This window comes from Drosophila kikkawai, chromosome X (genome assembly GCF_030179895.1).
Source record: "Drosophila kikkawai strain 14028-0561.14 chromosome X, DkikHiC1v2, whole genome shotgun sequence".
NCBI lineage: Eukaryota > Metazoa > Arthropoda > Insecta > Diptera > Drosophilidae > Drosophila > Drosophila kikkawai.
This window is the reverse complement of record NC_091733.1, coordinates 27,069,635-27,086,698: the sequence shown is the minus strand read 5'-3', so window position 1 is coordinate 27,086,698 and position 17,064 is coordinate 27,069,635. Positions and strand designations below refer to the sequence as shown.

Genomic DNA, 17,064 nt, shown 5'->3' with positions numbered 1-17,064 from the left:
AAATTTCCCTCCCTATTATATATATATATATATATATTTTAATTTTAATTTTATTTTATTTATGAAAAAACAGACAATAAAAAGTACTTTATTCATACAAATTTACCCATAAAATCGATAGAAAAAATTCTAAAAAGCTTAAAAATATTATTATGCTGAAATTCCTCTCCCTATTATATATACATTATTTTATTTTATTTTTTTAATTATGAAAGACCAAAGAACAAGTTTTTAAGTACTTTATTCCTTAAAATTAACCTTTAAAATTGATAAGAAAAATTCTAAAAAACCTTAAAAATATTATTATGCTTTAATTCCCCTCTCAGAAATATTTTCCTCATTATTCGCTGCTAATTTTTTCAAGTGCAGCAGCAGCAGCAGCAACTCCAACAATATAGCCCATAATAACAATAACAAAAAATAAAAAAAAAAACTCTTAATCATGGCTTGGCGCTGACTGCGCTGTTGGCGCAACTTTTTGCATAGACATTGGATTCGTTTTTGGATTCGGATGCGGATTCCGAATTGGAATCGGAGTTGGAGTTGGATTTTTTTGGCCAGCCAGCGGCATTTGCGTAGCTAACGTCACGGAAGGCAGACGCGACAATCGCGACATAAACCAAACGGAAACGGAAAACGTCAAATGCGAAACGGCAAACGGAAAACGTAAACCGGAAAACGAAATTAGAAAATAACGAACGCAACTCAGTCATTAACAGAGAAATAAAACGAGAGAGAGGAGAGAGGAGGGAGAGGGAGAGGGAGGAAGAGAACTTTCGGCGGAATTCTGGTTCTTGTTGGGATCGGGGCTCTGGTTCTGGCTGTGGCTGTGGCTGTGGTTCTACCACCACAATGGCCAGTTGCGAGCCGGTGATCGTGTGGAACGGAGCTCAGTTTACCGCCAGTAGCAGGGAGCTGGAGCAGCTGCGTCGCGACTACGGACTGGATGCCCGGATGCTGGAGGCCACCCTGGTGCCACGCTACAAGAGACACAAACCGCAGGCGGCGGCCCGCAACGATTTCGTGAGAATCAGCAAGGAGACAGCGGCCAAGACAGCCTCCGCCTCCGCCTCCGATTGGATTTTGAAGCAGGATCGCAGCACCAACGTCAGCCAGGTGAACTTCCCGCCGTGGGCCGGTGCTCATTTTGATTTGGTGCCCTGGCGTCGCACCAGATCCGCCCTAGATCTCACCTCTGTGGCGGATTACAATCATGGTCTGGTGGATCCCAAGTCCCTCAAGGGTTTGGAAAAACTAGAGCTAAGACACCAGCGTCGGCGTCTGCAGCGGGCCAGGACCTCGCAGCAGGGTTTGCGGCGATTGGTGCGGGTGCGACTGATCTTCTCCATTGAGCTGCGGCACAAGAGGATGGAGGTCCTGCGCAAGAGTGCCCTGCCCGTGCGGGTCTTTGAGCAGCGGTTTGCCCTCAGCGAGAACGAGAGTGCCGCCTACGAACGTGTGCTCCTGGATGCCAGCGCTGGCGTAGATCAGCACGTGGGCTACTTCAGTCGACGGCAATTGCAGCAGAAGGACCGCAAGGAGAATGTCGAAGAGCTGGTGGTGGATTTTGCCAGTGAAACAGAAGGAGAGCAGGAGGAGCAGGAGGAGGCCCAGTATGCCACCATAGCCCCGCCGCCGGAGAAGGGCGACCAGCAGGAGTCCCAGGAGTCCGGCCAAGTGCCATGCGTCAAGTGCCGCGATATTGCCATTAAATTGAGGTATATAAATCGTGGATAAACATCATAATTATGAGGTTTCTTTTGACAAGAATTCGTTCAAGTGTAAAGCTTTTTTTTTTCTGTGCAAAAGAAATCGACAAACCAAGTTTGAACTCTGCTAAAATCAGAACAGAAAAACGGTGCTTAAAAATACACACACGCGCCAAAATCAATTAGCCACAGTGAAGTGTCATTAAAATAGAAAGAGAGACGGGTGTATATATATATTTTCTCTAATATTAATTTTAAAATATATCTTTAAGAATATTTATTTGAAAATATATCATTAAAAATATTTTTTTGAAAATATTTCTTTAAAAATATATTTTTAAGAATGTTTCTCTAAAAACATGTCCTTAAGAATATTTCTTTAAAAATATATTTTTAAAAATGTAGAGAAATAATTCTTTAAAAATATTTTTTTGAAAATATTTTTTTTATGAATATTTCTTTAAAAATATTTTGTTTATGAATATTTCTTTAAAAATATTTTGTTTATGAATATTTCTTTAAAAATATTTCTTTTAACATTTTTCTTGAAAAACATTTCTTTAAAATAATATATATATTTTTTAATATTTCTTTAAAGAATATATATATATTTCTTTAAAAATATTGATTTGAAAATATTTCTTTAAATATATATATTTAAAAATATATGTTTTAAAATAATACTTAAAAATTTTTTTTTGTTTACAATTTTTTTTTATATATATTTCTTTAAAAATATTTATTTATTTATTATAAAATATTTCTTATAAAATAATTCCTTAAAAATATTTCTTTAAAATTTTTTTAAAAAATATATTTTTTATATATAATCTTTAATATTTTTTTTTAAATATTATATATATTTTTCAATATTTCTTTAACAATATTTCTTTAAAAATATTCCTTAAAATGACCTGTAAACTCATTGCTTACTTCAAACCTTTTCTGCTAATCAATCTTTATTTTCCTCTGTTTATTTTGTTAATTAACCAATTTTTTATTGATTTATCTGTTGGTGGTTGTGCCAACTCTTGGCCAAAACTCCCAGTCACATGCAAATTTCCCACAAGAGGGCCTCAGCTTCCAATTGCAAAAGATTTCCCATTAAATAGATATAGAGACAGGCAGACATAGCTACACGAGCTTTATTACTTAAATGATTATTTTCTTCCGTTCTCTGTTCTTCTATATATTTTTTTTGTTATTTCTTGGGTTTCGCCTCTCTTTCACCCCATTTCTCTCTCTTTATTTTCTTTATTCCCTTGTTTTTCATATTTAAATATCCAGAAACTAATCGATTTATGAAGATGCTTTGAAGAGCAGAGAAATTACAATACATCGAAAAATTATTATAAATTATGGAAATAATTTTCAAATTTTATTAAATTAATCATTTAAATTTTTATTCATTTTCTGACAGTATACATATTTAAAATACCTTTAAAAATCTTCAATTTCATTCATTCAAATCTATTCTCGAAATATTTATAGTTTAAGATATTTAATTATCTAAAAAATTATATAATTCATTTATTTATAGTTATTTAAATATCTAAATATTTAATTATCTAACAAATTATTATCACTAACCAAGGATCGGTTAATTTTCAGACCTCTTAACACCCTTATCCCTGGCACTCATAATTTTCTTAACTCCTTTTGCCACTTTGGTTGGCCAACTGGCCTGCTGCACGGCGGTTGCCAAATCATTTATTTCACTTTTTTTTTTGTTTTTTTTTTCTGAGCAACAGTTAGTGGGTTTTGTTTAGTCAGATTTTTGTGTTGGTTTTAGCGGGTTTCGTGGGTTTTCTTTGGGCTTTTGTTGACACCTGCTACCACCGGCCCGTTTCCATTTTTCCGTTGATGCAATAAACTGGAAGAAAGTGTCGTCTTTGCGGCTTTCTGTTTCTTTATGGGAAAGCAAACAACGAGCAACAAACAACAATCCACAAAACAACATACAACAAGACGAGTATTTTTCGCATTTTTAATGCTCTCTTGCCCGCCTTGCAATTAATTTGTTGTCGTGTGTTTAGTATTGTTTTTGTCAAACATTATCATTAGGCCGGCAATCAGGTGAGTCAGCAGCCGCAGACTTGACCTGGTTTAGTGATTCGGAAAAGGGCACCCAGTGAACCCCAGTGCACTTGGTACATAACAAACATACATATATAGTAGATGCAGACAGCAGATGCTATCAACATTAATTGCCAGCACTTTCCGCGGCCAATTAATTAGGTTTTTAATTACAAGGTGCGCGGTTAAAGGGAGCTAGGGTGCCAGTGGGTCTTTATTGTTTACTGAACTTGTTGGGCACTCGTAGAAATAGTTTTTTATATTTTAAAAATCGTCTTAAAAAAAACGCCTGAAAACAAAGAAAGTTGTCCTGCAATTTAGAATATATACATTTGTGACAAGTCTTAAATTTATTAAGATAAATAAAAAAAATATGTATATAAAAAATATAAATATATATAATAAACAAAAATATAGAATTATAAATAAATATCTAAATAAATATTTTTAATTATATAAAAATATAAGGAACTATAAATTAATATCTAAATAAATATCTAAATATATTTATTTATTTATTTTTAAATAAATATAATATAAATTCATTTATAAATAAATAAATATCTAAATATATATATTTAGATATATTTTTTAAAATTCTATATTTATTATAATTCAATATATTTACTTATTATATATATACTTATATTATATATATAAATTTATTACCTGATGCAAATGTATATATTTATATATTTTTTATATATATATTTATATACATATACATTAATTTATTTTTTAAATCTAAGTTCCTTGACTTTCGGGTCTTATTTAGGTTTTTTTTACTTTCTTTACTTAAAAACTACACTTTATATTTATTCTTAATTAATTAAACATTTATTAAATATTTACTTTAATTTATCTTTAAAAAATCCATATTTTTCTTTAAAGAAAAGCTCAATGTTTAGCTTTTTGTATTAACTTTCTTTGGCTTTGCACATTTCCTTAACTTCAAGTTTGTGTCTTAAGTCTTTCGTTTGGCCTGCAGCAAAGTTGACTGCGATTTGCTTTTGCTGTGAAGCCAAAAAGTAGACAACAATAAAGTTTAGGCTGGGTGAATTATTCTTATATATTTACATACATTTTTTCAAAACATTTCTTAATTTTTAGAAAGTTTTCTAAAGCTGGCTCTATTTTTAAATATTTATTTTTTAACTAAAAACTTATAGAAAAGATTTTTATTTATTATTCTTATACATTTGATATTTAAAATAATTAAGTAAATTAAATTAAAATTATTTTGATGAAATGTATACCCCTTTCAATTTTATTTTCCCTTTCAAATTAATTTTTAATTTCAAATTTTCTTCCTTTTTTTCCCCCAGAACCATAAACGACTATGCGCTCAGCTCGAATCCTCACCTGAATCGAAGCAACAACAAACCAAACAATCTGTCCGGCAATAAAATCCCAGCGAATAATCCCAGCCACAATCTGAGCAGAATGCACGCCCACCAGCTAGACTCGTACCTGGGCGGAGTGGGCGGCATGGGAATGATGAACCTAAGCAACCAAATGGGTGGTGGCAACCTGGGCCAGATGCATCATCCGGGGAGCGTTTCCGGCAGCGAAAGACCCAACGGAGGAGCACTGGCCCTGCACTATGCCGCAGCCAGAGGCTGCCTGGACTGTGTCCAACTGCTGGTGGCCGCATCCGTGGATATTTGGTGAGTACAAAAGTGGTTACCTTGTATCTAGGAGATACTTTTGTAGAGCTGAGTTGCACGCAATTTGTTTGTAGAGGGGTGAAAGCTTTTCAGCGGTTCTTTATGTTCATGTGTGTCTCTCGATGGAGGGGAAATCGTTTGCCTATCGATTGCCAGAGACCACTTTGTGTGCTTTATCATTTCCCCCCACCGACTGGCATTGCATTTCCAATCGAAGAGTTTCTTTCTTTCCATTTACCAGCATTCATTATTTGCATTTCTCTGCCACACTTCTGGATGGAATAATAAGTGTATTACTTGTAGTCTTTCTATGTCAATTGTTTTAATTCTTTAAAAGATGCTCTAAGCCTTTAGATACAAGAGTTTTCTTTGAGTTTTCCTTGAGTTTTCCTAGCTTTTTTCTGGTTCGTAACGATCTGTTTATCATAAACTGAATCAATCAAGGCCCAACTTGGCGTTGATTGCTGGCTTCAGTTAATTAAATGCACCAATTAAAGCCTATTAGATCATCCAGCAAAGTAGAAAAAACCAGAGAGAGAGAGAGAGAGAGAGAAGAAGACCTAGTCCAAACTCCACCAAGTGGGCCAGCGTATGGACCATGGACTCACCTAAATTCCTGCAAGCAGCACGCGTCCAAAGCTGATTCATTTAATTGTGGCAGAATAAGTAGCCGAATGCCCCGGCCAAGGCAAGCCAGCCAGGCAGCCAAGCGAGATGCTGCCGCAGCAGATCTCAACCCAACCAACGAGATCCGAGTCCATCGTGTGCTATTTTCAATTGAAGTCAAACTGGTAAACTGGCATCTCCACAAAGCACCGTTGCAACAAGTTTCCCCGAAGTGGAGCAACTTCGGACTGGCCAAGGAATCAGAATCAGAATCAGAATTGGTCTTGGAATCGGTCTCAGAATCAATGCCAGAGTCCAATCCAAGCTATGGCTCCTCCTCCTCCTTCGCCTCCTCTGCCTCCTCTGCCGATCTGCCGGCCTGAAATTCATATTTATAAAGCGCCAAGGCAAGATCAATTGACATGACAGCTGACACGGCGACACAGAAAGCAACAAGAGTGAGGGCGAGGGCAGCTAAAGAGTATCATTTGGTTGAATATACAATTTTTTGAAAATTTATATTCATTAAAAATGTATATGAATTTAAAGATTTAGTGAATTGGAAGTCTTTAATTTTAATTTTTCACATACATTTTATGTGTAAAATTTGTATAGGTTCATTTTTTTATAGATTTTTAATTGGATATTAAAGGGAATTCTTTTTAAAATATTTTTAACTGGAAAATATCTAATGCTAAAAATTATTCATAAATATAATCGTGCTGTTTTATAATTATTGAATTATATTTTAGAATAATTATAGTATAAGATATTTCCTATCTTAAAATACTTTCAAAGAATTCCTAATAATTTCCAAGAATTTTAAGCTTTTTTGTAAGATCTATATATATATATTTCTATATAAATAATACAAATCTTAATTTCAATTTTAAGCTTAGTTTTTATTTCAAAACCTTTCATTCCTCCCTCGTCGCAAACCGTTTGGTAATTTACCAGGCGAAAGACACCTCAATGAACAAAGTTGCTGCTTCTTGTGTTTATATTCCCAAAGAAAGCGAGGGTAGTTTGAAGAGTTTTACTTATTTTTAGCATGTATTTCATGGATAGTTTTTGAGGTAATTTTTTTATTTATTTATTTTTAAACTACAAAAAGGTTTGCAATACAAGTTTAGAAATGATGAATAATTCCTTTAAATTATACCAGAAAAATATATTTATAAATTATTTAATAATATTATTAAATTATATATATTATATTATATATTAATAATATTATTATATAATAAATATTATTAATATATATTATTATTATACATATATATTATTTTATTGATAATATTATTAAATAATTTATATATATATTTATCTGCGTTATAAATAGACTCATAGAATTTATACATTTTATAAAATCTTCGAATCGAAATTGTTTATATAGTGTAAAGATTTTATTTCTATTTTTATTTAATACAAAATATAGATTTTAATTTTTTGTATAACATTCTCAATATATATGCTCAATCTGCAATTGTTTTCCCACTTCTAAGGGATGGAAATTTATTTAAAATATTTTTTTAAAAGCCTTGAACTAAGTGTAAGCTATTTATTTTAAATTTGTCCCAGTTGGTGGCATGGTTTTACACCTTTTCAACATTTTAACATTTACTAGAAGTCTTATTAAGTAGAATATTATCTTAGAATCTCCTTTAAATAAGCTAAAGGTTATTAAACAATTTAAAATCATGATAAGAATATAATTTTAACTTATTAAATATCCTTAAAATGTTCGAAAATTCTTTCAAAATCAAGCTTAAATTTTAATATTATTTTAAACATCCCTAAAATGTTAAAAGTTCTTTAAAAATCATGCTTTTGTTGCTTAAGTTTTGTTGAATTTTAAAATCCCCAACGATTTCTGACCCATTGAGCCGCCCTCGCCGTTGGCCATTTGATAATATTGCGTACGGCGACAGCTTGAGCCCGGTTTGCCCGGCATCTCCGACTGCCCCCCCACTCCTCCTGCAGCTAGAGAAGAAGCTGAAGGAGAAGGGGCAGAAGCAGAAGCAGAAGCGGGAGCAGCCGAAGAGGAAGCAGTGGCGGCCACTCGATGGCGTTTGGCGTTTGGTCTGCAGCATTCAGTGCTCGGTGGCGCTGGCTATTCGCGTTTGGCTGGTCGAGGCGAACGGTGCTTTCATTCGTGGGACACGGATATATGTGCAGACACTATATATATATGTACATCTACATAAATATATAGTTATAGTTATAGTTATAGTTCGTGTTAACCGTTACGAGCAGTTGTAGCGGCCATAGAATGAATTTAAATTTGAATTTAAAGTTGGTCTTCAATGCTGGTCTCAGTGCGGTTTCGTTTCGTATAAAACGCTGATGCATCAGATTGCCCCCGCCCCCCGGCGGGCAGCAACGGGCAACACCAACTGAATTTCGCGCTTCACAGTATTTCAAATGCAGTTAACGAATCGGAACGCGAATTAATTAACAGTTTCAGTGTACCAAAGAACCAGCAAATACCCCGCAAAACAGTAGCCACAACATCTGGCTTAATGCCCAAGCCTACAGCAGCAGCAGTAGCAACATCTGCAGCAGCAGCAGCAGCAACATCTGCAGCAGCAGCAGCAGCAACCGCAGCAGCAGCAACTCATCCAGTTACCGCAACCATGAAAAGGTAGCCACCAGCTGCTTTTGGCCAACACTCAGTTGCCACTAATCGATTGGCCAAGGCAGCCACCACATGCCCCCCGAAAAGGATCTTAACCTAACCGTCTTTTTTTCGAGTGTGTGTTTGAGTGTCACATCTTAGGAATACAAAAAAATAACACACAAAGAGCCATGAAAGTGCACACAAGAATCTAGTGAGTGCTTGTGCTTGGTTTAAATATGCAAAGTGATTACAAATATTTAACAAAAAACAAAATAATTCAATTTAAAAGTGTATACAAACTGTTTATAAAGTATAAATTCAATTTAAAAGTGAACTCAAATTATATAGGATTTTTTAATTTAGTAACAAAAGGAATCTCGGAGCTTTTTAAGCCTTAAAAAGTGTCTTTGAAGCTAAACTAAAGTAGATTACATGGAAATTTAGCCAGGGAAAAGGCTTAGAAATATATTTAAAAATTACTAAGTTAAACAGGAAGCTTGGCTTTAATATATTTAAATTAATACTTACATTTTAGTTAACACTTTCAGACCAAATTAACTAGAAAACTAGGCTTGAATATATATAAATAAATACTTCCATTTTAGTTTCAAAATTTCAGAAAAAATAACGAAATTTACAGAGAAACTTGGCTTAAATATATTTAATTTATTTCTTACTTTATTTATTTAGAAAATTAACTAAGAACTTAGCAGTCTTAAATCGAAAAATTAGAAGAATATTTAAAGTATAGATTTTCAAAAGAAACTTCTTAATTAATATATAATATCTTTAGCCAAAGTTATTGCTTTAAAACATAAACAAAATATTTGAGCTTTAATTATGGGTTTTAAAACCAAATACTTTAACAGAAACAGATGTTATTCTAATAAATATATATACATAAAGAAAGATAGAATAGATAACAAGATAGAAAGACTTTTTCAAGACTCTAGAGAGCAGAGTTCGCTGAACTCTCTATGAAAACTGACCAAGTAAACCCATTCAAATCAAGTCATAAATACTGGATAAATGCTATAGAACTTCCCACATATAATAACGTTTTTTTTAATAATTATTATCTCTGTATCTGTATCTGTTTTTGTATTTGTTTCTACGTCTCCCTGGAGTCCATTTGTGTCACTCGCATAGCTTTCATTCTGCATTCTCTCAGCGATGGGCAAATCGTCGATTGTAGATTGTCGATTGTTGATTGTTAATGGCTGATCGTCAATCAGCAATCTGATCTGAGGATTGAGCACGCAAATGCACAATTAAATAAACGAGTCTATAACTGTCAACTGGCATTTCTAACGAGGCTTCTCCTTCAACCAATTACTCACCAATTATGGCGCCTTTCGTTCGGCTAGCTTTTTATTCCATTTTCTGCCTGGCCCCCAGACACATTAAATAAATTAAAAAATAATTATTATAGAGTATAGGAGAGCGAGAAAAAAAAATTGGGAAGATATATATATATATATATAGTACATGTATCTTTCTTACCGTATTTTCACCTACAAAAGAAGACACAGAAACAAAAACACAACAAAAAACAAAAGCGATAAAGATGAAAAATCAACTTTAATTGGTTTACAATTCATTTCTAAGCGAGAAAAGCTGGAAAATGTAACAAGTAGTCCAAAGTCGAACGAAGAAAGCCACTCCACAGCCGCTCTGTGCGATGTGCTGTGTTGTGTGCAATATCCATGAAGTCGTAAGCCAGTTGACTAAGTGAACAGATACTAGTATCCGTGGCATAGCCACAGCCACAGCCATGGCCATCATCATTATCATCATCATCATGACGCCTTCGCCGACGGAATCTGCCGGAAAATCTGCGAGGCGAAAGCACCGTGGAACTTTACCCTTTGAAAGGTTTTTCTTTTGACTTGAAAGATATGTTTATTAGAAGTAAAAGCAAAATTAATATATCAAACGCTTTAAAAAGAACCCCTTTAAGCCACAACAAACCGAGATTTCTAACTCTAACTTACCTGGAATTATTTCCAAAACCTATATAGTTGTTATAAAGATTTAAAATACAAAGAAATACCCAATTTAAATAGACATTTACTGGCCTAACAAAAGTCTTTCCTGACTCTCCTGCTAGAGGCCACTATTAAGCCATTTTGGCCATTGAAAAGCTTGACCAACTGCCTCACACTGCTGCTGCTGGCCTATAATTTTGGCCAGACAGTTTGTGGTAATCTCTAAATTGCCATGATCAGTGGCTATAATTCTACAGTTGGTTAAGAAACGCACCCACTCTTGCCCCACTGTGCCAGGTGGAAAGCCAGCAAGCCAGCACCTGCAATGCGAGCAACACCATGGAATAGTGGCAATTGTAACACAGATACAGTGAGAGAAATAATATTAAATACTAGGAAATGGAGTTCTTAGGGAATTTTCTTTAAAAACTAACTTTAGATTGCATTTTTTAAAGCCTTTTATTTATTTATTTATTAAAAAAAATTAAAAACAAGCCAAAGAGGTTTAAAACAATTTTAATAAATTTAATAATTATTTTAAAAATAAAGAATGGAATTTTTTATAACCTTTTATTTATTTATTTATTAAAAAAAAAATTAAAAACAATTAAAAGCAAAAAAAAAGAGGTGTAAAAAAATGTTAATAAATTTAATAACATATTTTAAAAATATTTTTATTTCTGTACTTTTAAAATAATTATTTAATTTATTTTTTTCTGAAGAAAATATATCAGAAAACTTAAAAAATAGAGAAAACTTAAGAAATTAAATGTGTAAAATTATTTTAAAAATACAAAAATGTATAGAAAAAATATTAGAACTTTTTAAAATTTTAAAGAACCCAAATTTCTTACAGTGCAGATTTTTAGCTGGGAGTCAGGCGTAACTTACAGAGAGAAACGTCTGGCAGCCCGGCCTCGTGCAGTTTTTGTTTCGCTTTTAAGCGTTAATTTCACCAAAAAAAATATATATAAAACAAAAACAACAACAATTACACGATATATATATAAAAAAAGATATGTATATAAAAGAAACAGACGGCGGTTTTGCTAGAAGTTTGCCGAGCAGATCGAGCATCGAGGCTTTAATCACGGCCCAGCCACTTGGGCAGGCGGACAGAGAGCTGTCAGTGGATATATATAGTCCGATATATGGTATTATAGTAGCTTTTTTTTATGGCTCCGGGATGAACCAAAAAAGACTTTCGATTTCCTACTGATGTACGATGTACGGATCCATGGACACACACAAACTCGATATGCAAATCAAGGCACCGAAACGGGCCCGCTACAATTTTATGTTGGTGATTTTTCCTAAACCAGTTTCATAATTTCGAGCTCTATTTTTATGTGTACGCTTAACGGTACTAGGAAAATCAAAGATATATACAGCACACAAACCGGAAAATAAACCAAGTGACAAACGAAAGTGAAAAAAAAAAGATCTCCAAAGTGAATTTGAGTGAAATTTCCAAACGATTTTCGATACAGTTTTTTTTTTGTTTAGTGAACAAAAACGGTAAGCCAAGGCGAAAATCGAGTTTAATTTTTAGAACCTGCAAACAAATTCCAAGCCAACACAAGCACCGAGCACTGTCACCGAATCCCTGAGAAATATATAAATAATATTATTAATAAAAAAAAATATATATATTAAAGCCTTCTCCTTTTGAAAAGGTTTCAATATACCAAAACCAGCCACACTCAAACACACACACACACATCCCCACCGGCCACATGCCTTCCCAAGTTCCGCCCCCGAAATGCCACCTGCCATCAACCACCTGCAACACCATGTCTTCCTCCTACTCCTCCGCCAGCTACTTCTCCACAATCAACGTTAAGAAGGGCCTGCTGGGCCGGATGACCACCAGCCTCACCTCCTACCGCCGCAGCAAGCAAAAGTCCAAGTCAAACAATGACATTCACACCATCATCGCCACGGAGGTAACCGCGGCCATACTCAGCACCAGTGTTCACAGCAGCGGCTCCGAGGACATTGAGGAGGGTCATACGCCCACCGAGGATCATCATTTGGGTGGATCACCACCAGATTGCAGCCAGGAGGAGACACGCAGTGGAAACAGCGAGCAGGATTCCAAGGAATTGGAAGAGCAAAGGATGGAGCCACAACATCATCATCATCCGCATCACACGCAGCGCAAATCCACGCTGGAGGTGGTGCGCCAGCACCAGCAGCAGCTGAACGAGGACGAGGATCCCGAGTCCAATGAGGAGGACGAGGCCACGCCCATGATGAGCGGTGTGGGGCGCAAGGAGCAGAACAATCGCCGCAGCGTTGTGAGGTGCGAAGGGGGGAATGAAATTTATTTTTTATAATAAATTATTAATAAGCTTTTTATAAACCCCATAAGCCTTAAGATTTTCCCACACACACAGCTTACCTTCTCTTTGTAATCGATCGATGATGATATTTTCCAACAAAAAAAATGGGGGGGAAAACCGGAAAATATGAAGACTTTCCAGTGACCCAAACACCTCTTTGCAATCGCTAATGACTCTCGGAATCAAACTTTTTGCAATACAAATTGCAAACTATTTTTGGGCAGCCTAACAAATTCGCGCAACTCCAAGCTCAATTTAATGATCTTTTTTTTTTTTTTTTTTGTTATTTTTCGCCTCACTAATTGAATGTTTTTGCCTTTCTGTTTTTCCGCTTTTCTGACTTTTCCGTTCTCCGCGCGGATTGCAGCGCCAATACGCAAATGGACAACGATGTCACGCCCGTCTACCTGGCGGCACAGGAGGGCCACTTGGAGGTGCTCAAGTTTCTGGTGCTCGAGGCCGGCGGTTCGCTCTATGTTCGCGCACGCGACGGCATGGCACCGATCCATGCCGCTTCACAAATGGGCTGCTTGGATTGCCTCAAATGGATGGTGAGTACCAAGTACCAAGTACCAAGTCGATGCTACCAAGTTGCTCCACATCAAAATTCGCTTTTCGGCCTGGCTTCTTGGGCAGAGGCAGGCAATGCGGGTCAATTGCCAGACCCAAGATGCAGTTGGGAAAATTGTTTTAAAAGACTCAGGAAAAATTAAGTAAATATTAGGAGGTTCTAGCAGGCATTAAATTTATTTGGGAATTTATTACAATAAAATATTTAGTATTTTAAATGCGTTTATCACAGAATAGACAGAAAGTATCTGTGTTTAGAGTATCTGTATCTAAAGTATTTGTATCTAAATTATTTGTTTTTTAAGTATTTGTTGAGCTTTTAGGGTTTAATGTGAGAATTAATGGGGATTTATCTTGATTTTAAAATTTATAAAAATATATTTTTGAGTTCTTCTTAGTTTCTTAATTGAAATAAACTTTTAAATATAATTTCTAGAATCAGATAAAATTTTTAAAATAGGTTCAAATCTAGTTTCCAAAACAAACATTTTAAAAACAGATAAATTTTGCTTCAGAAATCCTAAAAATCTTCCTTAGACCATAAAATCCTTAATCTAAAAAATATAAATTAATTATTTAGATAAAGCCCTTAGGCTCGGCTCTACGTAAATATTTTCTGGGTATTTTTAAAATATTTTAACTTAATTTAAGAAATTTTAAAAATATCAAGAAAATATTTACATAAAGCCCAAATAATTGGACCTTTGTAAATATTTTTAAAAATATTTCTTAAATATTTTAGATTAAGGATTTAACTTAATTTAAAATGTCTAAAAAATATAAAGAATTTATTTACTTTGTTTAAAACGGCTAAAAAATATTAAGAAATTATTTACATAAAACACGAATATCAGGCTCTACGTAAATATTTTAAAGATATTTTCGATTAATCTTAAAAATCTGCAAAAAAATATCTAAAATAAATTTATGTTTTTTTTTCTAGATTATACTTAAAAATATAAATTAAATATTTACATAAATACTGAATATCAGGATCTTTGTAAAAAATTTTTAAAAAATATTTTAAAGATATTTTAGAGAAAGGATTTAACTTAAGAATTTTACTGAATTTAAAACATCTAAAAAAAATATCAAAAAAATATTTACATAAACCCCAAATATCAGGGTCTATATAAATATTTTCTAGATATATTTTTTTAGATGTTCTAGATTAAAGATTTACTCATTTTCCCCCAGTGTAGAACCGAACTTGTTTTTTATTTCATTATTTTTTTCTTTGGGGTCTTTGGGGTCCTGTTTCGGTGATTTTAACGGGGTTCCTCGCTCTTTTTCGACCAGTTTTGTGGCCCGTTCCGGACAATTTATCAATTTGTGGGGAGGGGAGGAATCACAGGAGGAGGCCGAAAGTGGTCACATGCAAAGCGAACTCCAGTGCACCTGGAAGCCACCTCTGTGCTAACAATGGCTGTAGCAGCTTTAAGCAGAATTTCCTGCTGCTTTTTTGTTGTTGTTTCTGTTCAAGATCATCGCCACAAGCGCGTTGGCAGTTGGAAATCACCTTTCTAAATTGAACTAAATAGTTTTCATTTGCGACGCGACCACTTTCCACCGAGTATCTGTGAGATACTTGGCCGTCGACAGAGAGATAGAGAGAGAGACGTGGTAACACCAGGAGCCAACCGACCAATGGATCCATCAGTCAGAGACTTCAACAGCTCTTTGGCGGGGACAGAGATGTGAAAAATCAGCCAAAGTATTCGCGTTTTCAGATTGATTGACCGTAACGGACGGCTGCCGCAGATAGCTAAGATATTTGGGCTATTTAAACGAACTGACTGAAGTGGCACTAAACGATTGGGGGTATATAAACAGGCGTCGTTTTGGGGGAAAACTAACTACTACTACTAGTATTTGTGGGGAATTGAGTAATGGAAGTTAATGTTTTTGTTTTTAAAACCTTTAACCTTAATTTTATCCCTCGAAAAAGGTCCAAGACCAGGGCGTCGATCCCAATTTGCGTGATGGCGACGGTGCCACGCCCCTGCACTTTGCCGCCTCCCGGGGACATCTATCCGTGGTCCGTTGGCTGCTCAATCATGGCGCCAAGTTGTCACTGGATAAATATGGCAAGTCGCCTATAAATGATGCAGCCGAAAACCAGCAGGTTGAGGTAAGTCACAGGACGTAAATCCTTGAAGGGAAGCCTTCATAAACTTGCTCTTTTTGCTTGTGCAGTGCCTGAATGTCCTGGTGCAGCATGGCACCTCGGTGGACTACAACGGCAAGAGCAGCTCGCAGCGCCACAAATCGCAGCAGCAGCTGCAGCAGCAACAGCAACAGCAGCAGCAGCACATGAGCAGCAGCTGCAACTCGAACTCAAACTCATCCAAGCAGACGAGTCGCAGCAACACCATCAAGTCCAAGTCCTCGTCCACCCTAAGCTCCGATGTGGAGCCCTTCTATCTCCATCCGCCAGCCATAAATGGCGGAGCTGGAGGAGGATCGGGAATGGGCATGGGCATGGCCATGAGCATGGGCATGGGCATGGGTATGGGTATTACCAGGAAAAACAGTGATGCCCTGTACTCGCAGCAGTCGCGCAGCTCCTCGGAGAAGCTATACAATGGATCCTCTTCGCTGGGTGGCAATCCGGGTAACAACAGCTCCTCCGGAGGAGGTGGAGGTGGAGGCGGCGGCGGCGGCGGAGGAGCCTTGCTGCCCAACGATGGACTTTATGTGAATCCCATGCGTAACGGGGGCATGTACAACACGCCCTCGCCCAATGGCAGCATCTCCGGAGAGTCGTTCTTTCTGCACGACCCCCAGGACATTATCTACAATCGGGTGCGCGATCTCTTCGTGGACTCCGACTGCAGCAGCAGCGTGAAGCAGCACGGCAAGCTGATGCAGGCAAAGGCAGGCAATGCCATGACTATACAAGCGGATGTCCATTCCAGTTCTAGCGGGGCAGGCAGTGGCTCTGATGAGTCTGTGTCCATTTCGTCCAGCTTCCATTCACCGAAGCAACAGCAGTCCCATGGCCACCAGCAGCTGCGCAGCCAGAGTTTCCATCGCCACGGCAGCAGCAGCAACATAAGCAACCTGGGCAACGCCAAGGTCAATAACTACAAGGCCCACAAGGGCCTGGGAATGGGTATGGGAATGGGCGTCGTTGGGTTGGGTTCTGGCAGCCAGAATGGCGGTGGAGATCATGACTACGAGGATATTTATTTGGTGCGCGAGGAGTCGCGCAAGCAGCATCAGCACCAGCATCAACAGCAGTTGCAACATTTGCAGCTGCAGCAGCAGGCCGTACAGCAGCAGCAGCAGCAACAACAGCAGCAGCAGCACAACAACAAATACAATGTGGGACGCTCACGCTCTAGAGACAGTGGCTCCCATTCGCGTTCGGCCAGTGCCAGTTCCACCAGGAGCACGGACATTGTGCTGCAGTACAGCAACCATGTAAGGATTAGCTTTGTTTTTTACCCTTGACTTTCACTGATATATCTTTTCTTGTTG

General features: G+C 36.4%; 1 protein-coding gene across 6 annotated transcripts in view; it reads left to right on the top strand.

Moving 5' to 3' along the window:
* The window catches only part of f (espin protein forked), a 40,725-nt gene that overhangs the window by 13,645 nt on the left and 10,016 nt on the right, over positions 1 to 17,064 (top strand). The window contains exons 1-6 of one of the 6 annotated variants that reach the window (XM_070287887.1): positions 853 to 1,718; positions 5,111 to 5,452; positions 12,486 to 12,971; positions 13,379 to 13,562; positions 15,530 to 15,712; positions 15,778 to 17,007. In XM_070287887.1, coding sequence (XP_070143988.1) covers positions 853 to 1,718; positions 5,111 to 5,452; positions 12,486 to 12,971; positions 13,379 to 13,562; positions 15,530 to 15,712; positions 15,778 to 17,007 — 3,291 coding nt within the window. Of the gene's footprint in view, positions 1 to 852; positions 1,719 to 5,110; positions 5,453 to 8,654; positions 8,703 to 11,779; positions 12,185 to 12,485; positions 12,972 to 13,378; positions 13,563 to 15,529; positions 15,713 to 15,777; positions 17,008 to 17,064 lie in introns of those variants that run through there. The other 5 variants (XM_070287886.1, XM_017178528.3, XM_017178530.3 and 2 more) reach the window with 5 other exon arrangements.